This window comes from Mytilus californianus, unplaced genomic scaffold (genome assembly GCF_021869535.1).
Source record: "Mytilus californianus isolate M0D057914Y unplaced genomic scaffold, xbMytCali1.0.p SCAF_3, whole genome shotgun sequence".
NCBI lineage: Eukaryota > Metazoa > Mollusca > Bivalvia > Mytilida > Mytilidae > Mytilus > Mytilus californianus.
In genome coordinates this window covers 32,463,287-32,488,068 of record NW_026262679.1, presented here as the reverse complement: position 1 = coordinate 32,488,068, position 24,782 = coordinate 32,463,287, and the positions used below count along the sequence as shown (strand labels likewise).

General features: G+C 33.7%; 2 protein-coding genes across 4 annotated transcripts; both read right to left on the bottom strand.

Annotated features, from left to right (window-relative positions):
- Positions 1-863: 863 nt before the first annotated feature.
- Positions 864-8,430, bottom strand: LOC127734381 (ankyrin repeat domain-containing protein 27-like). The gene is made up of 2 exons (XM_052244217.1): positions 8,373-8,430; positions 864-3,106 (listed from the first exon to the last, which is right to left on the bottom strand). Exon 2 carries the CDS (start codon positions 3,094-3,096, stop codon positions 1,027-1,029), a length of 2,070 nt encoding a protein of 689 aa, XP_052100177.1. The 5' UTR covers positions 3,097-3,106; positions 8,373-8,430; the 3' UTR covers positions 864-1,026.
- An 8,051-nt stretch (positions 8,431-16,481) lies between these two features.
- On the bottom strand, positions 16,482-24,160 carry LOC127734406 (28S ribosomal protein S16, mitochondrial-like). 3 transcript variants are annotated; one of them, XM_052244262.1, is made up of 4 exons: positions 24,096-24,160; positions 20,615-20,709; positions 19,347-19,602; positions 16,482-16,744 (listed from the first exon to the last, which is right to left on the bottom strand). In XM_052244262.1, exons 3-4 carry the CDS (start codon positions 19,600-19,602, stop codon positions 16,503-16,505), a joined length of 498 nt encoding a protein of 165 aa, XP_052100222.1. In that variant the 5' UTR covers positions 20,615-20,709; positions 24,096-24,160; the 3' UTR covers positions 16,482-16,502. The 3 variants fall into 3 exon arrangements, with proteins under 3 accessions (XP_052100222.1, XP_052100223.1, XP_052100224.1); XM_052244263.1 differs by having other exon boundaries at positions 24,052-24,146; XM_052244264.1 differs by lacking the exon at positions 20,615-20,709.
- Positions 24,161-24,782: the final 622 nt, after the last annotated feature.

Genomic DNA, 24,782 nt, shown 5'->3' with positions numbered 1-24,782 from the left:
TGGAAGTTTCGCTGGATTCACACCTTTCGAAATACTAACATACCAACTTTAACCCTTATTTAAAGCTTTATTCGATATGTTCATTGCCCCGACTAGAAAAAAAAAAAAACCGAATTGTTGTGCTCTTAAGGTAGCAATCTTAGTTAAATAGGTGTTACTATATCAGTATAATAGTGATATATCAAATCCAAAATAGGCACATTAAAGTATCGTTGAATCTATTCCGCCGCCAGGGTAACACATCTGAATATTTGGAAAACGTCGAAAAACTTTAGATGGATATATGGAACCAGAATAAAAGTGATAATTTTAAATTGAAGAGATATGATATGATTGCCAATGAGATAAATATCCTGGATTCCACTAGAATTGAAGAGATATGATATGATTGCCAATGAGATAAATATCCTGGATTCCACTAGAATTGAAGAGATATGATATGATTGCCAATGAGATAAATATCCTGGATTCCACTAGAATTGAAGAGATATGATATGATTGCCAATGAGATAAATATCCTGGATTCCACTAGAGTCCAAATGATGCGGATGTAGGTAACTATAGGTCACCGTACGGCTTTCAACAACAAGAACAAAACAACCGCACAACATACTAAAGAACAAATTGTACAAATCAGTTGGAAATGGCTTGACTCATCAGGTTGTTAGGAAGCACAATAAATAACTAACATAGAAACAAAAGCAATATTAAAAGTGCCAATCTTAGAGAAATCGCAGTTACTGAAATTTGCCAAATTGTAAATATTCCTCACAGCTGAAAACGTTTCAAATCTAAAACACATCTTCCATTTGATATGTCGTCTTAATTGTAAAAAGGGCACAACGAAATCTGGAACTATCACACAAAATTCTCACAATTTATTTGATAATGGCAAGTATTTGTTTTCTAAAATTTCCTAAAACAAAATGCGAAGGAGGCAGTTTTACATTATAAATGCCCTTAGGGTTATATTGTAAAAGTATATTATTTTTGTAATAACATTTTGCGTAGCTGTCCATTATAGATTCAATCAGTTAAACTTTGTATTATATTGTTATAATCTTCTAAGGAACCCAATCGTATTGTCTCTTGAAATTCATCTATATAACCAGCTTTATTCTGTTGTCGTAGCTGTTTTCCTCTGGTAGATAATTCTAAAATGCTACTTCCATCTTTTGCTATTTGTTGAACGTCTGCTCCATTTTTTTTGAGGAAATTAAAGACATTCCATCGACCACAGACTGCAGCACAGCTAGCCGGATTCCACATGAAAGAGTTGCATGCTGATATCTTTTCTGGCATCTGGTTCAGAAGACTTTCAAATTGTTTCAAGTTACCACTTAGTGCAGAAAAATGCAGGACAGAGTTATTGTTCTTGTCGGTGGAATCAATTGTAAAGCCATGTGATTTGGCAAATTCTATTACTTCTATTTCTCCACTAAGATAAGCTTTGTGTAAGATATTACAACCTTGGTTATCGGTATCGCTAGTGTCGGACCCAACATACATCAAACGTTCGACAAGCCTATACAATCCTATTGCACAAGCTCTTATTAATGCTGTAGCGCCTCTGTGATCACGTTCATTTGCATCGGCTCCGCGCATCAGAAGATGTTCCGCTAAATCTTCATGGTAATTGTCAATTGCTATGTGTAAAGGCAATTCTCCACCTTGTGACTTTGATTCTACATCTGCACCTCTCTGGATCAACAAATCTACGATTTCAGTACTTCCAATTTTGGCGGCTGCATGTATGACCTTTCGCCCTTGGTACACGTCAGCATCGCAGTCGATACCATCGCGAAGCAGATCTTCAAAAATTGATGCGTTTTTTCCGATGACACTTTCATATAATGTGATACTATCTGGTACAGCACCGGCTTGTTTCAGTCGCAGATAATCGTCAAACTTCCCGGTTGCAGCGACCCATTGCATGATCTTATCCAGTTGTTTCTGATTCCAGGATTGGTGCGATAAAACTCTGTCAAGGAGTATTGAATCACCGCCCATTATGGCTGATCTAATAAATGAAAATGGAAATGTCTTTACTCTAGGAGCGAAAAGCAGGTAGATCTCAATAAGCGATTTTCTACAACAATATTCTAATATCAATATATACTGTAGTTCCATAAAATCTTTTGTACAGTATTTTGTCATGAAAGTCAATACTGGAGCTAACATATTTTGTCTAGGGGGTGATTGTGTGACTAGACAATAAAGAAAAGATTTAGGTCTATTTTTGGTTGACTTTAAATCAACAACGGTAAACATTTTTCTTTCTTTGTCCTCCTCTGCCAGTTCATCTGCATATCGATTTATATACTTAAAGAATTTGTTACAGAAAGTGTCGTCAGTCCACATTCTATTAGCTAGGGTATTGTAGACGTGGCCTTTACAGATCTCATCAATGAAAATCTCATATACTGTATCTTCGTCATGCTCACCAACCGAAACAGATACTTTTCTATCACCATAGTCGTCAATCTTCATGATTTGCGGACGAGTGTGGCAATATCGGTACAGAAACACAGGTGTAGCCAGAGCCAACGCACGATACTGTCTTTTTCCACAGTAAGAATGGGTGACTGCATCTAAAATAAACTCGTTTAAGAAAGCATATTTTTCTCCTTCAGTCGATGGTTTTGAAAAAAAAGGTCCCCGGCCTTCGCTATCCGCTTCTGTTAATTTGTCAGCTGCTGTTTTGATTTGATCATGGTACAGAAAACTCCTTTCCAAATCCATAGTCTTGGCAACGTATTGAAATGATCGTATCCACGCCTCTTCTTCCAATTCTTTGGGCAGATCTCTCCACTTGAATGATTTTGGAACCATATCTATGGAAAATGATCCTCCGTTAGCAAAAGCATACATCAAAACGCAGAACCGAATTCTGTCTTCACGTTCATTCCACAGTGAATCTATTGACCTTACCCAATCAGCCAGGTTTTTCTCTCTAAATAATTTTGGTAAAGGTGGAATGTCACAAAATGGTGGATCATCAGTTGGGTCTTTTATAAGAGATTGTAAGACTGAAGGCGGTCGTTCATCGTTTTCAATGTCAATATCTAGGGCATCAGCAACTGAGTTCATTTCCATATCAAAAACCCTGAAATTAAAAAAAAAAATCGGTTAATCGATCAGGCCAAGAAAGATCTGAGTTATTTAGATTGTAACCTACCGTTTCATATATTAATAAAGCATCTTGGTGCAGAATAATGTACGTTTGAAATGTGTCTCTATTGGTCATATGTATCTTCTAACGTTATCAGGTATTTATACATCCTTGGCTTTAAAATATTTGGGTTTGACAGGGCCGTAACTAGCCATAGGCAATTGTCTCTGAAAATAAAATTCCTATATACCTTAATATAACACTATATAAATAACACATAGCTGAGAGGGTGATAGAGGCGAAGCCAAGGTTGACAATGTCTTTTCAAGGGGTAACAATCTGCTCTATCACCCTCTCAGATATGTGTTATTTAATTTATTATATTGAATGTTCTGTTATTACTGTCGATTGAATTTCAAATTCAAAGTAATAAACTATGACGTCTAGTACATTTCAACCATCCGTATTTAATAAAGCGCACACTTGATCAAGCGTCTCCGTGAAGGGTAATAGTGTATTTGCCATAGGATAGAGTCGTATTTAATAAAGCGCACACTTGATCAAGCGTCTCCGTGAAGGGTAATATAGTATTTACCATAGAATAGAGTAAATTAACACCCTCGTATAAGCCAATCAAAATATTGCATTTTTACGTGAAGTATAATAAAAGGTACTTTACTCGCATTTTTGAAAAATGTCACCCGGTCGCGAAATTCCGTTATATTTCGATTTCTCGGTTGTCAACCCCACTACAACTTGTTATGCCGTAAATTTAAATTGATTTTTCTACACAATGGTGTATAACACGCCTACCTTTGTTGTCGGAATCATTCGTAGCAGGCCTCCCACAGGTATGTCAACCGTAATTATTTCGTCTACCAACAGCTGGTTGGAAATATAATACTCGCAGTAAATTATTACGGTATAACAAGTTTTAGTGGGGTTGACAACCGAGAAATCGAAATATAACGGAATTTCGCGACCGGGTGACATATTTCAAAAATGCGAGTTAAGTACCTTGTGTTATATTAAGGTTTACTAGTATTGGAATTTTATTTTCAGAGACAAGTGCCTGTGTAACTAGCCTCTCTTAAAAAGTGAGTCAAAATAATTTACCGAGCGGAGCGAGGCGAACAAATTTTCGGCGAGGGAGTCTTGGAAAAATGACGCAAAATCGTGCATTCTGAGAGTTTCCCGGACCCTTTCTTAATCTGAAACGCAAGTTTTTTTTAAATTATTTTTTCGACAATATTCTGATCTCAAAGCAATATATATATATTTAGTGTAAGAATTTAAGTTTTTAGGAACAACATCAAAAGACCGATATGTAGGATAAAGCAAAAATCGTAATTCACATAGTTAAGTGTGTGGGTGCTGTTCTTTTGTGGTTTTTTTTTTGTTATTGAGTTTCGGCTTGCAGGAAAAACACATTATACCTGTCAATTTTTTTTTCAAATTAAGTTAAGAGGGGGCTGATTATCATTGATATAACTATATGTGAATTCAGTTTTTATAACACATTTCAATTACAACTTGATGTAGTTCCTAACTAGGATAGAAAGGGTACACTCAGGGAAGACCCAGGTAAAACTGTTCTTAAGACCTCATTGCTACATTTTTGTGCTGTTTTAATATGTATACCGGCTGATTAATGTCGGATCTGTTTGTTCTGGTCTTGTATTGTGTTTAGACTTTGGTGTAATTTTTTTGTGACTTTGAAATTTATTCACAGCTACTTTTAAGTACCGCTTAAGGTGACGCTAGGGGCCGTCTTGACCTTCTTGTAGGCTATGAATGATTCGTTCATTGTTGAAGACCCTCCAGCGACTGTCAAGATGAAGAACAGGAATAAAAGCCCTGTTCATTGATAATTTGTATTTTTTCTATGTATTGTGTGCGATTTTGTCCCTTGCACATTTACTCCATATTCCTTTTCTATTTAAGGGCCTGAACACGACTTACTGCAAGTTTACACCCTTCAATGTAAAAGGTCATATGGCAATACATTATTTTTCTTTTTAAATGATATGATTCCGGGAGATAGGTTGTCTCACTTTAATTTAACCCATGTCAGCTTTTTAGTTTAACAGAAAAGAGAACCAGTTTTGATTTCTTATATATAAAATTTTAATTTTCCTTGAAAAAACGACCAATTTTTCTATGCCCGGTAGCTTCGTATCTTCTCAAAACATTTTCTCGAACAATATCTGGACATGTAACATTGCCAAACCACACAACCGTTCACCCGTCATTACCGACCACTTCGACCTTGCTATTTCGATATTTTTTATTTTTTTATTGTCAATGTTTCATAGTACATACCTTTTCATAGGCTAACCCGATACATATTTGTACAATTTAAAGTAGTTTTCAAAATTAGACAAAAGGTCCTTAAATATGATAAAACTCAAGTTTAAAGCAAAATTACTAATTTACAAATGAAATTCAACACTAAGACAATAGTCACAAAGAAGGGCAATCAATGAACAAAAGACAAACCCGGGAACAGATAAGACACATAACGACAAACAATCATTATAGACAATCAACACTGAAAACTAAAGATAAATGAGAAACATGGATCCCGAAAAAACAGGGGGAACAGGACTTGCTTCTTGCAAGACACTCGCCGTGAAAACAATCTGATATGAAGACAAGCTTTTGTTTCAATTTACTATTTTTTTTAAAATTACCAACATGAGGCATTTGCCTCATATGCCTCAATGTTGTTACAACCCTGGTTTGAGCGTTCCTAGTGATGGTTAATACAAAAAAATATTTAAATAGTCACAAAATTTATAAAGTGCTAATTTCATTTGATCACCCAATTTCCAAGGAATATATACTTCGTAAAAACGAATGATTAGCGCTCATTTTTAATTACATCGTGAATATTGATGATGTTAACAATTAAACCATGATTGACTTAAACAATCATACAACAATTTCTAATAAGCACATGTTATAACATAAAAACCTTCAAAAGATTTCAAACAACGCAGAATTTGCAAGAACAGAGAATTACTAATTATACAATAATTACATGTATCCGGCTAGAATGAAAACATATGCCCTGGGAAATGAAACATTCAATTTTTATGGAGAAAACGGGATACCTTGTTCATTATTAATAATATCAGATGTCCATTTCTAGGGCCCTAGTAATGGACTTCTTATTATATTTATGATGAAAATTGGGACAAAAACTATATGAAAGGACATATTACTTGTAAATACAATGTTTTGTCCACCTAGTGCTGTCTAACTAATCTTTGTTCTTCTGTTTTCCTGAGAATATGAAAAGGTGTTTCACAAACCCCAAACGGTCTTAAGCACAAGTGCAATGTACATCCAATATTGCTTTAACTGCAAATATACTGTCAAAAAAAAAAAAATTAAAAAAAATAAACAACAAGATCTGAAAAGCGTCATTTTATTCAAGGTAATCAGTTTTTGGTCATTATTTTCAAACATGTGTAAATTCAAAATTTAATAAAACTTAAATAGTTTGATTACATGTATTTTATTTAAGTAAAATAATTATATGAGTCAAGAACACAGAAAAGTTTGGTTAGTCAAAGATTTAAAACAATTGAAGTGGTTTAAGATTTAAAAATATTACTGTGTGCCATGTTTCATCTCTAAAACAATTTGCTGCTAGAGCTCCTGGAGTACTGCACTTTATTTTTTTTTGTCCTTTCAACATAAATAGAGAATACTGAAGTTGACAAAATGATTCAAACTTCTATAGGTATGTAGGTTAAACAAATTTAGAACACAGCAAATAGTTGTCCAATTTAATTTTTCACAATGCAGTTCAAGCAAGCACCAATCAAAACATTTACATGAATGTGTGTAAGTGTGTTCTACTAATGCAGTAGTTATAATCCTGCATATAAGAGATATTTTGTTTTAATTATAAACGTAGGTGCAAACATGTGCATCTAACTTGCACATACCGTCAATTTAACATAATGACTACCAACTGTGTTTTTATCTTGCATTTGCCATCAGAACTTGTGACCTGATCATTTGAAATAGCCTATTTTACACTTCTATTTGATAGTTTTATTTCAACATTTATACTAGTTTCCACACCGTTGGAATGTACGAATTTTAGGACCATTGCGCAGAATTTTCGAAAACATTAATTTAATTGTGAAAATGTAATTGATTTGGTGATATTTACAGAATTTTACTTGAAAAAGTGCAACATACAGTTTCTAACAATAGACAGGTGTGTCAAGCTCTAAATTTATTGTCCTGAGTAAGCTTGCAGACATCATAGTGACTGTGTGGCATGCTTACAGCAACTTGGTGCAGAAAAGATTTAAAATTGATTTCCTAAAACGTGATCCGACAACAAAGGAAGTTCTAAGTGTGTGTTGTCAGAAAGATAGTTCACGTTGACAGAGATTGTGATATTGTTTCCTCGACTGCTATCTATATACACATGTATGTAATTGTAAGTACTGGTAGATTTCTCCGTTATTCAGAGTCCCTTTATAGAGCTACAAGTGTAAATTGGAATCGGTGTACACTCCGTATCCGGCTTAATGGAGATGGGTCACTAACTTAATATATTCGTCCAACCACCAATGGCAAGTCCCAACCCAACACGAAGAAGTCTGTTATTATGTTAGAGGAAGCTGAATTACTCAAAGAGAACCACCAGGCTTCTTGTCGAGATTAGACACCACAAAGAGACATAGGTCTGCAGATTGATATTCAGGTCAACCGAGGCCCCCAAATTACCCATTCTCCGGTCTGGGTACCAGTGATGTGAGTGCTCAGAGTGTGAGTAGCAGGGTGAAAATGACCTTTCGAAAGTTTTGAAATTTTCAGCGACCCGATTAAGGATCGAACCTGGGACCTTCAGCACTGTGACCATCGGTCTAACTCATTTCCTTGTAATAGACCTCCCGGAATTTTCTATGTCACATGTATCACCTTTGCTCATATTTCACCTAAATACAGACCAGCCCCTTCTGGTGCTCCCATAAGTACTTATCTCCTACTTCTATTATATGCCACCGTGTTCTTTGAAACAATTGTGCCTATGGTCTAGGACTAATATAATCATGAATTTTAATATATATGGCTATAGCTCTGGAACCGAAAATAGCCGACATGAGGAGTGGTCTCATAATCTTATTTCACTGAAAATAAATATTGAAATTCTGTCTTTATATTGGCCTTGAGCATTGGCTTTTTTTCCTGATGATTTAATTCATTCAAAAATAAATTGTAAGATTCTCACCTGATGCATGGAACAGAAAAAATATTGTTACTATAAATAGAAACAAAGATTTTCCAAATATCCCCTTCTATAAATTGTAGTCAATCTCGGATGGAATGCGTATAATTTCCGGAAAAGATATAAATCTTCTCATTGGAAGTGGTTTGGATGTGGTATACAGAATTGAGAATAATGGACAGAAAATGCAGAATGACGTAGACTGTTGACCAATGTTGGAATGAAGGACAAAAAATATAGAAAATAGAGAAAAATAGGCCCCAAAATAAAGAAAGAATAGAGAAAGGTAGGCAAAAAAAAAATAATAGTAGAGAATAAAGGGGTGCTGAAATATAAAGAAAAGAGAAAAAGGATAAAGATAAATTAAGAATAGGGAAAAATGGTCTAAAAAGTTAAAGAATAGAAAAATGAAGGATCCCCTCCATCCAGACCCTCATCGGAAGCACGACTGATTTTTAGACTGTTCGAAATCACTGAGCCCGGCATATATGGCGTGCTTCTGGAGATGTTGCGAGTCAATTATTTTTTCCCTAGGATGTTCCTTTCAAGAAGAGGCTCCTAGGAGTCTGATTCGTTCACCTGACAACATTTTGCTGTTTTTAAGATAATTACTAGTACCTCTTTAAAGAAATCATCCAATAATTTCTGTGTCAGTTCTGTATTTTTGTAGAAAAGAAGGGAGAAGATATAACAAGGTGGTTAAGTCGAAAAAAAGACTGAACGGTTTCTAAAAAGACCAAAAGCAATTTACAAAATGGGCTAAAGAGAAAATTGAAAATTGAATTCCAATTAATCAGTCAAGTTCCGTCATTGACCGCATATCAATGTTTAGCCAGAATTTTTCAATGTTACATCGCGATAAAAAAAAACGCACACGCGGACAAGTATGTCCGAAATCAATTTTGTGTTTAAGTGCTTTCTTTCTGGCGGGCTTCCATTATTACGCTAAGTACCCCACCGGACAGCAAGAGATGTCAGATCTGTGGTATAAACTTCCATTATTACGCTAAGTACCCCAACGGACAGCAAGAGATGTCAGATCAGTGGTATAAAACTTCAGAATAAAAAAGTGAATCTGTGAGCTACTGCTCACTAATGATACCCTCGCCCCGCTAAAAGTCTAAGGTAAACAGGAAGTTGTTGAGTGATGAATATGAAAACGCATCACACGGTATAGCTGACTCATATAAAACCTGAAACCAAATTTCAGAAATCCTTGTAATGTAGTTCCTGAGAAAGATGCGACCAAAAATATTCATGAGACGGACGCACGGACAGACAGAGGTAAAACAGTATACCCCCACTTTTTTAAAGCGGGGGTATAATAAAACGATTTGACAAAATAACGGTCTTCTATCAAGTGTTTTTCACTGATTACCGGCGACAAAGAAAAAAGGTGAGGTTTCATTCTGCTTAAATCATTGACATTTTTTTTGTCTCTCCGCCTCCGACTAAAGTTTCAGAATGCAAGACTCGTGATGTAAACTATTTGTGTAACGCTTGAGTTCAGAAGGTAGAAGACCGGGGGCTCTTTTCACAAAAAAATCTTACGACTTAAATTGATCGCAAGTTATACTGAAATGTTCATGACTTACGAGTATTTTCACGCGTATAAGATTTTTTGTGAAATGACTCGCTGGATGCTTAATACCTTATATACAGATATCTTGTGTTAAACTTATGCTCTGATGACATCAGGTTTGACTCTGTCGTATGGGTCGATATCCCTAATGCGTCTCAAAGTGAGTTACCAAATATAATTTGTAGACAAAAAAATCTCATTGCAGTAATATTGGACATGTTGATATTTTTAACAAGTGACTTAGCTTAATCATTTGTGCTGATATGAGTAGCAGAGCATAGCATATATAAAGTTATAAAAACTGTAGTTATTTTAAATGTTTGCAAATTACTGAATTTCCAGAGAATTTTTTGTGGGAAAATATGGATTTTTTTTACCTCGAGAAGCCGCATCACAAAGGGCTCTTCAGGGTATGCAAAATTTCACTTCGTACTCCGAAAATTTAACCACATACGTGAAAATGTTTCAGCTTCGAAATGAGCCTTGATACATACTAAAGTTTATTTAAGATATGGGCACAAGCATTAAAATTACACCATTACGTCATACCTGAAATGAATGGCGCATATTGACCCATGTGTCCATTATCCATGTCCTTCATGCTCATGGTTCAGCGACTGTTGAAAACACTTTATAGTTTTTTGTTACGTGAATTTCTGACTTATGAGAAAAAGGATAACTATATTTGGTCCAAATGTTTGTATAACAGAGTACACATGAACAAGATGTTGACCTCATTTCATTAACCATTCGTAAATAATACAAGCTATAGGTCAACTATATTTGATGCATGGAGTAATTGTAAGAGTGTGCGTGTTTCATCTGACCTTTTCATGGTTCATTGGCCCGTTTTCGTGGTTTGGTCGGTTTCTCAGATACTACAACTATAATTTCCGCGTGGAATGACTGCAAGGCCAAAAATAAAATTTAAATTGTTTGATGTTGTCTACCCTACCTACCCACCTAAAAAGCAGCCTACCCGAAAAAAAAAATTGATACAAAGCATAAATTTTTTTTTCAAAGATTTTTTCTTGCTCTAACATTGTTTTTGTTGTTGTCTAAAACATGTTGTTAGCCAAAAAAAAAAAATCCCTACCTACCTACCCAACCCTACAAGGCATGGGTAGGCAACACCAAAAAAGCAATTTTTTAAGGGTGGCCCAAGGTGTGTTTGTCTTGCAGGGTTCATCTGACCTTGCCTTCATTTTCATGCTTCATTAGTCAATGTTAAGTTTCTCCTGTTAAAGTTCATTTCTCAGATATTATAAGCAAGGATTTATATACCTGTTGTATATATCTTACTATATAAATCCTTATAAGCAACATATTTGGTGTATGGAATATTACAATGTGTAAATGTCTTTCAGGCAGAGTTCATCTGGCCTTGACCCCATTATCATGATTCATTGATCAATATTGAGTTTTCAAGGTTATGTCTGTTTGTCTGATACTGCTGTAAATTCAGAAATTATTGTGATTTTTGAAGAATGGACTAAAATGGGAGTTTCAATTATTGCAATTTTAGGAAAAGCTACATACAAATATATATATTTGGTATCAGAATGTGAGTTCTTATTATTTCGATACTCAAGAAGTCGCATTATTCGCATTAATAAAAACCTGGCAATAATTTTTGAATTACCAGTATTGCTAAAGGAACAGGTCAATCCTATTTGGCCTCTCCCGCTCAGTTTTGGTTTATTGACTTTTAAACTTTTCCATTGTTGATTTTTTAAAAGTTTGTGATTAGGTCAGTTTAAGGGGAACCACCTTTGCCATGCTAATGACATATAGTATGTAGATGTATTATCATTGGCACATCTAATTTCCATGGAGATAAAATCACTTTTTAGCACTTCATATATGGTTATTTTACTGGATGCTATTTACAATTGAACTTGATTTTAGGTTTGCATATGTTTGTTTGTTGTTTGTTTTAACACCATTTCGTATGTATATGAATCTCTGTTGTGTTATTCTCATAGTGCCAGAACGGCCTAAAGCAGAAATCCTGAAGCAGATTTATTTCTTCAAACACTACAAATTTCGATTCATGCAATTAAATAACCCTGATTCCTCATAATGAATGTACTGATGAAATTCCTCTACATAAATTTTCTCTTTATGCATTTATGTACCCGTCCAATCTTATTAGCAGTTGTGATTACCTATTTGAAATGTTGGCAAGAAAAAAGTTGCAAAGATCCTGTACAATATAAAAAATAAATGTGGATAGTGTCCACATGTGGACACAGATGATGCCCCCGCTTGCATATCATATAGTTATAAAGGAACATAACTGAAGAATGGTAAAAGTGATGCTACCCAAATTTGAACTTGATCTGAGTTTTGTGGTAATAAGCATTGAGTGTAAGTCTCATAACATTTGGTTGAGGCTAACTTAAGTAGAGAACAGAAACTAAAAATTCAGCAATTTTTCTATTTGTAAACACGCATAACTCTAGAACGATTGTGTATAAGTTTTATAACATTTGGTTGAGACAAACTAAAGTTAGAGAACAGAAACGAAAAATTCAGCAATTTTTATGTTTATGAAGGAACAGAACTCAAGAATGGTAAAAGTGTCGCCACCAAATTTCGTACTTAATCTGTATTATGTAGTAATAAGCATTGTGTATAAGTTTCATAACATTTGGTTGAGGCAAACTAAAGTTAGAAAACCGAAACAAAAAATTTGTACTTGATCTTAGTTTTGTGGTAATGAATATTGTGTATAGGTTTCATAATGTTTGGTTGGGGCAAACTTAAGTTACAGAATGGGAACTAAAAATTTTGCAATCTTTCGATTTATACAGGGGCATAACTCAATAATGGTTAAGGTGACACTACCCAAATTCAACTTGATCTGTGTTTTATCAGTGGAAGTCAAAATTAAACATTGCATTGTATAAAGCATTGATTGTAGTTGATTCAACTATAATCATTGACAAAGGAAGATAACTCCAAATTTAATAAAATGCTCCGCTGGGACGCAGCTTGATACGACCGCAGAGGTCGAACCCTGAACAGTTGGGGCAAGTATGGACACAACATTCAAGCTTGATACAGCACTGAATTTGGATTGTAATTAAATATTTGACACAGCATAGGTTTCTGACACAGAATGAATGTGGTCTAAGAACTTAAAAATTTTTAATTTACATATTCAAACCATATCATTATTATTTGCTTTTATATATAAATCAGAAATAACCAATTTAAAATGGAAAATTTTAAAGAAAAAAAAGGAAAAAAAAATCCCCCCCCTAATTTTTTGAACCCCCTTATGATTCATCACCCCCAAACTCAATCCCAGCCTTCCCTTTGTGGTATGGTACCTTGCAGTACAATTTCAGAGAGATCCATACACTTGAACACAAGTTATTGTTTGGAAACTAGAAAAATGCTTGTTTTTTCGGCCCCTTTTTGGCCCCAAATTCCTAAACGTTTAGGGCAATTACCCCCAAACTCAAACCTAGCTTTCCCTCTGTGATATGGAACCTTGTAGTACAATTTCATAAAGATCAATACACTTACACACAAGTTATTGTCCTGAAACTAGAAAAATGCTTGTTTTTTTGCCCCTTTATGGCCCCTAATTCCTAAAATTTTGAGGCAATTACCCCCAAAATCAATCCCAGCCTTCCCTTTGTGGTATGGTACCTTGCAGTACAATTTCAGAGAGATCCATACACTTGAACACAAGTAATTGTCTGGAAACTAGAAAAATGCTTATTTTTGGCCCCTTTTTGGCCCCTTATTCCTAAACGTTTTGGCCAATTACCCCCAAACTCAATTCCAGCTTTCCCTTTGTGATATGGAACCTTGTACTACAATTTCTACAGATCCATACACTTAAACACAAGTTATTGTCATGAAACTAGAAAAATGTTTGTTTTTTGCCCCTTTTTTGCCCCTAATTCCTAAAATTTGGTGGCAATTACCCCCAAAATCAATCCCAGCATTCCCTTTGTGATATGGAACCTTGTGGTACAATGTCAGAGAGATCCATACACTTACACACAAGTTATTGTCATGAAACTAGAAAAATGCTTGTTTTTTGCCCCTAATTCCTAAAATTTGGAGGCAATTACCCCCAAAATCAATCCCAGCATTCCCTTTGTGATATGGAACCTTGTGGTACAATGTCAGAGAGATCCATATACTAACACATAAGTAATGTCTGGAAGTTACAAAAATGCATATTTTTGGCCCCTAATTCCTTAACTTTTAGTACCATAACCCCCAAAATCAATCCCCACCTTCCTTTTGTAGTATTGAACCTTATGGTAAAATTTCATAGAGATCCATTTACTTAAACTAAAGTTAGAGTGCGAAAACCAATGTCTTCGGACGACGACGCCAACGTCATACCAATATACGACCGCAGTCGTATAAAAATGACTTGATATTTCGAAGAAAATAAAAATTTTGCAATTTTTCCGTTTACAAAGAGCATAACTCTAGAATGGTTAAAGTGACACCACCAAAATTCAAACTTGATCTGTGTTTTGTGGTAATAAGTATTGTGTATAAGTATCATAACATTTGATTGAGGCAAACTCAAGTTAGAGAACGGAAACCAATTTTGGGACGTACAGACGGACAAGGGTAAAACTTAATGCCCCCACCGCTATGTGGGGGCATAAAAATAAATGGAGAATGTGACCCCATGTACACAGATGATGCCTCCGCTTGCATACATTATAAAGGGACATAACTCAAGAACGATAAAAGTGACGCTACCCAAATTTGTACTTGATCTGAGTTTTCAGGTAATTAGTATTGTGTATTGGTTTCATAATGTTTGGTTGGGGCAAACTTAAGTTACAGAACAGAAACTAAAAATTTTGCAATTTTTCGATTTATAAAAGGGCATAACGCGATAATGATTAAAGTGAGGCTACCAAAATTCAACTTGATCTGTGTTTTGTGGTTAAAAGCATTGTGTATAAGTTTCATAACATTTGGTTGAGGCAACTTAAGTTAGAGAACGGAAACTAAAAATTTTGCAATTTTTCCATTTATGAAGGTGCATAACTCTAGAACGGTTAGAGTGACCCCACCAAAATTCAATCTTGATCTGTATTTTGTGGTAATTAGCATTGCGTATAAGTTTCATAACATTTGGTTGAGGCAAACTTAAGTTAGAGACTGAAACGAAAAAATTTTGCAATTTTTCCATTTATAAAGGGGCATAACTCTAGAACGAAATAAAGTGACGACACACAAATTCAAACTTGAAATGTGTTTTGTGGTAATATGCATTGTGTATAAGTTTCATAACATTTGGTCGAGGCAAACTTAAGTTAGAGAACGGAAACTTAAAAATTTTATAATTTTTCCATTTATTAAGGGGCATAACTCTAGAACGGTTAGAGTGATGCTACCAAAATTCAAATTTGATCTGTATTTGGTGGTAATTAGCATTGTGTATAAGTTTCATAACATTTGGTTCAGGCAAACTTAAGTTAGAGAAATGAAACTAAAAATTTTGCAATTTTTACATTTATAAAGGGGCATAACTCTAGAACAGTTAGAGTGACGCTACCAAAATTCAATCTTGATCTGTGTTTTGTGGTAATTAGCATTGTGTATAAGTTTCATAACATTTGGTTGAGGCGAACTTAATTAAGATAACAGAAACTAAAATTTTTGCAATTTTTCCAATCTATAAAGGGGCACAACTCTAGAACGGTTAAAGTGACGCCACCAAAATACAAAATGATCTGTGTTTTGTGGTTATATGCATTGTGGATAAGTTTCATAACATTTGGTTGAGGCAAACTTAAGTTAGAGAAAGGAAACTAAAAATTTTGTAATTTTTCCATTTATAAAGGGGTATAACTCTAGAACGGTTAGAGAAACCCTACCGAAATTCAAAATTGATCTGTATTTGGTTGTAATAAGCATTGTGTATAAGTTTCATAACATTTGGTTGAGGCAAACTTAAGTTAGAGAACGGAAACTAAAAATTTTGCAATTTTTCCATTTATAAAGGGGCATAACTCTAGAACGGTTAAAGTGACGCCATCAAAATTCAAACTTGATCTGTGTTTGGTGGTAATTAGCATTGTGTACAAGTTTCATAACATTTGATTGAGGCAAACTCAAGTTAGAGAACTGAAACCAATTTTGGGATGTACGGACGTACGTACAGACGGACAAGGGTAAAACTTAATGCCCCCAGGCCCTCCGCTACAGCAGGGGCATAAAAATCTTGTTTTAGTACCAGTGGCAATTCTTGAATAAGGCTGTTCCTTTAAACATACCTGTATACTGGAAATGCACTTTCAAAAAGGGGTAACAATGAATAGAGGGCTGGGCCGCTCAGGCAAATTTAGAATTTCACTTACATGTACATTTTCACTGTTTTTGACACTAGCAGATATTTGAGATTTCAAATTGCCTTCCCTGGGTCCCATGTATATTTTTAAAGGCCATTTAGAGACTTCTACATGTACTTTTGATATAGTTGTAGTGTATGGTAGCTGTCTAATTGACCTCTATTTTTTACCCTCAGCAATAAATACATTTAGATAATTTTAATGCTAAGAAATTTCACTCTCTTTGTCAATTTCATTTTCTGATTCCTCATTGTCTTTAGCTTTTTCAGCAGCTTCCTTTTTGCTAGCTTCTATTTTCTCCACTTTCTTTTTTTGTTCTTCATAATAATCAAAAACATCCATATTCCAGTGCCTAAGAACACCAGCACGCTTTTGATCCTTTCCTTGTCTAAGTCTTTCTGCTTCTATATATGTCATAGGATGTATTGGTAAAAGTCCACTTAAACCTAAAAAAAAAAAGATAATCATCAACCTTAGAGCAATGAATTACTCTATGGATATGTATAAAAAGCAGGGCCTAATCTAGGATTTTGAAGAGGGAGAAGTGACTTCTCCTTCCATTAGAGAGAAGGGAGAAGTGGTCAATTTCTTGGAGAAGTGAGATTCCATTACCGTTTCGGTTGCATCGTGTTTTCATGATTATCACTAAGGAAATTGTTTTAACTTCAATAAAAGATATACTTGCATTTTTTTCATATGTTATTGTACACCATGTATATATAGAAAGTTCTTAATAAAAAGGTTTAGACAATTTATAGTTGTTATTTATTTATTGATACCATTGTGTTGAACTGTTCTAAATAAAATTTGTTGATTGGGACATGAGGGAGTAGCCTAGTAATATTATCATGATTTTGATGCATTAAATTCATTTGCATCTGCCTCAATTTATTTTTAAAACTCCAGAAAAATATGATTCCCAGTTTACCTGATGAATTTTACATGACTGGGAATTTAATTTACATCACCACTTGTCATTATTTTGTAAATCATTATTGAATGTCCAGGACATTGTGTTAGTTGTAAATTGAGATTATCGTTAAAGATTGCAAGTCTATGAATGAAAATATGTTTCAATCGCATATTAATTATCCGATAAAGAGCTAATTTCTATAATTTTTTTGAAATATCATCCATATCAACGAAGTGGTCATGAGAAAAAATCCACTGCTGATCACAATCTGGTCGAGTGTCGTACGTTTGCAATCACATTATCCATCAGCTGTCTTTCTACCTTTTATATTTCAATTTTTATTCAATGAATATAATAAATCTACCGTTAATTCCCACCTTTAACCTACCGAATAGTAAAATTGATCGACTCGTGTAAGTAATAAAAATAAAACAAATCAGCTGAGTGATTACGCAACATCCTCAGATCAAGGATTTGTATATCACTATACAAATCCTTGCTCAGATGAAAATCATCGTAAAATGATAACTTAAACATACGGTCAGTTTTCCGTTTGAACAGTTTTGAAAGTTATATCCGAGGATGTTCAAAGTCGCCGTTGTATTTATTTAATTTGATCGTTGACAGTATTAGTCCTGGGTCGTTTCGAAAATCTCGATTTTCCTTGTCAGCCGCCATTTTTTTACCCGTGAGACTTGTCAATCACAAGTTGTCTCCCTTTTACCGATTTTGATAGCGATTTGACTTCGCTATGAAGTCAGTCGGCTGGCGAGATTTAGCGATTTTCAAAATTCTTTGGCGACTTAAATCGTCATTTCGCCGGCAAGATTATGGCCTGAAAAGAGATGGGTGTCGGCTAAACAGCAATGAATTACTCTATGGATATGAATAGAAAGAGATGGGTGTGGGCTAAACAGCAATGAGACAGCAACACAAAAAGTTGGAACACATCTAGAAGTCAACATACAGTCTTAAACAATTACAATATGTCAAGTTCTAGGTAAACTGTAAGAGTCTTTAAATATAATGAATTAATTAAACAGACACTAACAAAGAATTCCCTAAGGGGCTGTGAAAGTGACTCCATTCAATTGTACCCAGTAGAGAGAAAACTTTTTAAATCTTTATGAGAAAGGCTACGCTAAATTCTAACTTCTTTTTATACAGGAGGAGTTTTGTGGCAGATTTCTCTTAATTTTTCAGAAGGTTGACTCTAGCTCATCCCTAGTTATATCCTTTAAGGACTTTAGGGAGGCTTGTTCATTAGCTTATTCTGTTAATATTTACATTGTACTATTAGTGTGCCATCTTATTTAATTTAATTATCTTATTTTTTGGCTGACCTTCAGTTTGATTATTTTTTATTTTATGTAATAACATTTTTTGAATTTCCACCTTGGTTTTTCGTAAAATAGTTTATCTGATTATTATTGAACTATTGTCATGATTGTGTTGTGTGATTCCATATCATTAGCCCTCTAAAAGTTTTTTATTATAAAAGATTTTCGTGTTTTCGAAAGTAATTAAACATTATAAGAAACAAGGGAAAAACACCTGAAACATTTCTGTCACTAAATAAATAATTTGGCATATGATGACTTTACTCAATGATATAGATACATTTATTAAAAAAAGTTTAAAAAGTTTTTCTTGGGTGTTATACTGTATAAATTACAGGCTATAAAATAATATTTGAATAGCAACAGAAAGAAAAAATTCTAATGTATTAGAGTTGTCTCCCATTGTCAAGTAAATCTGGATTTCACATATATATATATGGAATTTTATATAGAGTTTGCAATCTTTGCATTTATACTTCACAATAAAATTTATTATTAAATGCAATTTACCAACATTTTAAGAACCAGATTTTAGATATTTTATGAAATATCTTTCCTTTTATTAACAGTTTTACACACATTTAAATATATACTTGTGTCCATTGTAGTTTCTAAGGCTTACTAGCCAGACAAACAGATGCTATCGTTACCTTTCTTAACTTATTTTCAGTATCCAGTTGGGCCATTTCTATCAATTACCAGTAGTAGTGCCATAGTTATCTTAATTATGCAAAATAATCCTCTACCAAACCTATGAATGCTTATAAATAAATTAAAATTAAAACGGACACTTACCAAACAGTTTTTCTACTGGCTTAGTCATCTTTGTCCCTTTGGCAAGATTATAAAAAAATCTATCTACATCTAAAGCTACATGTCTCTCTCCAAACTTATTTGGCATTGGATCATAACTTCCAAGTCTCTCAATAAAGGGTCCATTTCTTGGTTTTCTGTTTTTACATACTACTATTTGGTAGAAAGGTCTGTTTGTACAACCATGCAGAGCTAGGCGTATTATATTGAATTTACTTCTATCTGGAATCCTTGGCATCTAAAATTTTACAAATATAAATATAAACATGTTTGTATCTTTCCAACTTAAACATGGTGCTGCACACAAGAAAGTGAAATAAAATATTGCTTATCAAATGGCACACAAAGACCAAAAACTTTTGATAACAGCAATAACTTTACAGGTCAATGTTTTGTCTTGTCCCCTAACTCCATAAATTGCATAATTGCAGAAAAAGTTAAAACATGTTGTTGTTCCAGAGTTACTGAACTTTAACTATTACATTTATGTTTAGGTTTTATTAGTTCATTTTTTAAACTTTGAGGATAAGAGATAAGAGATATGGGGTGAATGTAAGCAATGAGATAATATTATTGAGATATTAAAGCTGAGAAGTAAACTTATATCAAAGAAATAGTACCAACATAAACATTCATTTCAAAATTTTCCATCATGTCTCTTAAATCATGGTTTTGCAAGGGAAAAATCATAATTCCACTCTACTACCAATGTTATTTAATTTACTTCATTGAAATAAAATTTCCTGTAAATGTAATAGTTAAAGTTCAGTAACTCTGGAACAACAAACAGAAAATAAAAAAAAATCATGAGGAAGCTTCCTCCCTTCAATCCCCAGAATAATGTAAAGTTTTGAGGAAATCAATTCAGAAATACTGGAGTTAGAGCGCAATTTGTGAAAATCTGCCTTAAATCTAAGGGTCAAAGTTCCGTAAATTCTGGAATGACAAATCAAAAGGGTGCTTTCTTCTGTCAATTATAATGTTGTGTTAAAATTATATGAGAATGGGTTAAAGCGAAATTTGAGTCCTTGTACGAAGTGTTGACGGATGGACAGACACTAGTATACCATAATACGTCCAGATGGGCTCAAAAAAACAGATATAGCTTACAGCAAATAACCACAACCACTGATTTACAGGCTTCTGACTAAGGACAGGCACAGAAAGAAGGAGGGGAGGTTAAACATGTTTGTTGAAGACTACATTACATGTTGATACTAAGAAAAAAATTAAATTCATTTTTACCATACCTTTGGAACTAACAGGTCAAAACTATTACCAACTGTTGTCCAGCATCAGCAAACTAAACAAGTGGGGATTTCAAGTTTTACAGCATACTCTAAAACTGAATAGAAAATTAACATTATTATAATATATCCATTGTACATGTTGTATCTTTTTGTGTACATGAACTGTGCTGTCCACTAAATTATTTATTGGGTACCATTAACATACACTTAACTTGTCTTATGGAATTTCAACAACATGGCGGGTGATAAATTGTTTTTATTCCTTTTTGTGATTTTTCATAGAACATCATAAAGGAGCCTTCAATTTCCCACAAAATTGTATCATAGGGACATACAATTTCCTGCAGAATTTGCTTTTCTGATTATTGAAAAGTATGATCATTGAAAAGTATGATCATAAACAAAAAAATAAATATACACCAATAAAAGATTAAGACAACACTTTATAAATTTCATGTATACAAAGCACTTTTCAGTATTTACCTTCAACAGGAAAGATCAATGCTTAATATTTGAAAGCCAAGGATGTATAATAACCGAAACAGTTGAAGAGCTAAATGACCAAAAACCTGAAAAAGGACTTGGCCTGAGGGAGTTGAAGCTTAAGTTTCTTAATAATTTATAAACAAAATTTTTTAGAAAGGTTTGTTATAAATTATGTCAGTACCGAAATTACTGAGCTGATGATACCCTCACAGACTGGTAGTATCGGGTCCGATCCCCCTGATTACATGTTCGCCCTGAGTCCGTTCGCCCATAGAGTCCATTCACCCTGGGTTCGTTTGCCCTACTTTTAAAAAAATAATAATGTTGTGGTATTAAGGTTTAATAAACTTATTCAGATATTTATATGATCAATATTAAAGAATATATATATATTCTAAAAATTCATGAAAAACATGGAAATATTTAAAAATTAATGGCTAGTTTTGGAGCATTAATTGGCTTCATTCTTACATTTGTTTTATTTAGAATTCATTTTAATGACTGTTGATCATGTTGATTGTAATTTAGAATGCTGATTAGGTATGATTATGATGTCTCTGATCTCACTTATTTTTGTATTAATTGTCTTTGGTGGATTATAATGAAAGTAAAAAAAATTTTTAAATATAAAACTAGTCAGCTTGGAATTAGTAAAAACAACAATGTACGAATAATCTATTGTAAGACTTGAAAGGTTTTTTTTTTCGGCACGCAGCTTGGCTTCTTAGTTTGACACATTTCCTATATATGTGGTCTTTAAAATAATAGTGCAAGGACATAACTGGTGTGTGATGCAAAGTTCGAATTGGATCTTGTTATAACTGTTAATGATTGTTTTGAAAGTGTTAAAATGTATAAACAGAGACATATATGTGTATATATGTCTCTGGTATCAATAAAGAAAAATACATGCAGATAACATGGTCTTCAGTTGTTTTATATTAAATACCTTGCATTCCTGGTACTCTACAGTGCAAATTAAAGGAAAATGATTATTTGGTGGCAGAAATACAAGAGGGTCTGGATTGGGCCACACTTAAAAATATTTTGGTTTGCCCAAACCATACCCAAAGGTAGAGACAGTGGGTAGGTAGGTAGGCATTTTCTTTTTTTTTTTGGCAAAGAGAAATAAAAGTGTCAGATGTTTTTTAGTCTTCATGCCTATCTGATTAAAAAAATACTTTTTCACATCAGGACAATAAAAGATTTTGAGTAGGCAGTTATTTTCTGGGTAGGTATGGTTAGGGCAAACAAACATATTCTTTTTTATGGCCTTGGGGGTCCTTCATTTCTGTATTCTTTAATTTGTTAGGCCATTTTCCTCTATTCTTTATACTTTTTGCCCACTTTTCTCTATTCTTTATAATTTAGCACCTCGTTATTCTCTATTCTTTATTTTTTTTGGTCCATATTTCTCTAATCTGTAAACCCCCATCCACACCCTCATACAACATAAATATTCGACGATGTTTTCAACAAACTTTAACATACTGTTTTCAAATAATAAACATCATACAACAAGACAACAAAATAAAATAAAAATCAGAGCGATTGAACCCAGGGTGAACAGGTATAAGGGCGAACAGTTATTAGGGCAGACGTGAATCAGGGCAAACGGACCAACAAGCAGTGGTATCGACCCAGTGTTGTCAACAATGAAAACAAAACTTTATAAATTTCTTTTGTCCAAAGCACTTTTTCGGATTAACCTTCATCAGTCAGTCACAATGAAGAAATTTTAGAAAGGTTTGTTATAAATCAGCTGTCGAGAGCTCATAAGACAAAAATGTTAGGTAAATATAGCACCTGCCTCATATTACAAAATCAAAATGTAGCTCAAACAATAGTCAACGTATATTCATTCCTCCAAACAGAATTTCCTCTGGAAACTTTGTTATAAACAATGCCATAATATCTGTTCCTGTTGGAACAAATATTATATACCCTTAATTCCGTAACTGCGTAAGGAGAAATTCTGTAATATTTGTTCCAGTGGAAAAAATATTACAGAATATTTCTTCCATTTGGAACTTATAATTATTCATATTATAAAGGAACTTCGGTTGTCATTTGTTGATGTGGTTCATAAGTGTTTCTAGTCCAAATAATTATGGCGTCTTGAAAGGCTATGATATTTTTTTGCTTTGACGCCTTACAGCAATGTCATAACGCCGAACTCATATATTCAGTTGGACTTTGAGAGAGAATTTACTGCTTTATTAAAACGTTTAGCTGATTTCTCCTTCAGACGTTTCACTTTCAGAGTATAAAATATATTTTTGCACCAAACTAGGTAAAATTATACGGACCTGAATTTCTGGATTATATAAAACAAACGTTCCGGAAATTCGGGTCTGTCAAATTTTACCGAGTTTGGTGCAAAAATGGCTAAGGATGAAATTTGAAAAAAATAGGCAGGACAGGAGTTTTGAGTAAAAAAAAAAGGCAGGATGAGACACTTTGCAAAAAAAAAGGCAGCATGACAATTTATTTAAAAAAAAAGTCAGGATAAACTAAAAAAAAAAGGCAGGACCGAATAGAGTGAAAAATAAAAAGTCAGGCCAAAGATTACAACTAAAAAAAAATGCAGGACAACATTTTTCATCTTAGCCCCCCGAAAAAATACAATGGCAGCTCCCTTACTTTTTACACATTGTGACTTGGATCACAGGAATCGGAAATTCTATCAATAAAATTCTGTAAATAATAAAGTCGACTATCAATAGAGCTTTTCTCTACGAGAAGCTCTATTGATAGTCGACTTTATTATTTACAGAATTTTATTGATAGAATTTCCGATTCCTGTGCTTGGATGGAGAGTTGTCTCATTGCCATTGGCACTCATGTCATAGTCATACCACATCTTCTTATTTATATTCTATTTCATGAAAAAGAGGCAGAACTTGAATCTTCAATTTTCAGAAAACGTATTTATCTTAAGCAATGTGTACCATAATTTGTGATTTTATTTCTCAATGTCTTGTTCAGAACTTACGATTGACCTCTCGTGTTTTTTTAATATATTTTTTCTTCAGTGTAAATATACATCTTGTATTTACATTTAAAAGATAGGTATTTTCAAACATTTATCCGACAAAGAAATCACTTGAAGTTTAAACAAATCCGGGTGTAGAGCAGATAAAATCCGAAAAAAAAATTCTGTTAACCTTTTTTGGGCTATTTCAAGGTGTTGTTAACTGTTATTTGAAATATATATAAACTTAACTGTTTTCAACCCACTGTCTGTTATCTGTTCTGTTAAAATTGGCAATGTTGTTAACTGTTTTATATGAAAATGGGATTCCTGACTGTTATCTGTTACTCGACACTTATAGTGTTCACTGTTTTTGACATAATTTATCTCTGTTAACTGTTATTTACAAGAATTTTCAAGATTCACACCAATCACATTAAACAAATACAAATACAAATATTTTATTAGCACAAACTCATCAACAATAAATGGTTAAGGCTCATGGTATATTAATTACATAGTTGATCATACATAATAAGTATTGCAAATAATGACCGGTTAGTAGTATATTAATATGTAATTTTATAAACAATGATTAAGAATTAGACATATTGACAATTTTATAGCGTTTGTTCTGCTTTACGCCGGTTCAGACTGTCTGAAATGAAAGAGGAAGTCAATTTTAGGATTGTGTATGAATTATTATTT

What these genes read in the sequence shown, in the direction of transcription:
- LOC127734406 (XM_052244262.1), bottom strand. Translation starts at nt 19,602, where the DNA reads ATGCCAAGGATTCCAGATAGAAGTAAATTCAATATAATACGCCTAGCT. An exon ending in GCCAGTAGAAAAACTGTTTG is followed by an intron (nt 16,745 to 19,346) that starts GTAAGTGTCCGT and finishes TTTTTTTTTTAG; the next exon opens with GTTTAAGTGGACTTTTACCA.
- LOC127734381 (XM_052244217.1), bottom strand. Translation starts at nt 3,096, where the DNA reads ATGGAAATGAACTCAGTTGCTGATGCCCTAGATATTGACATTGAAAAC.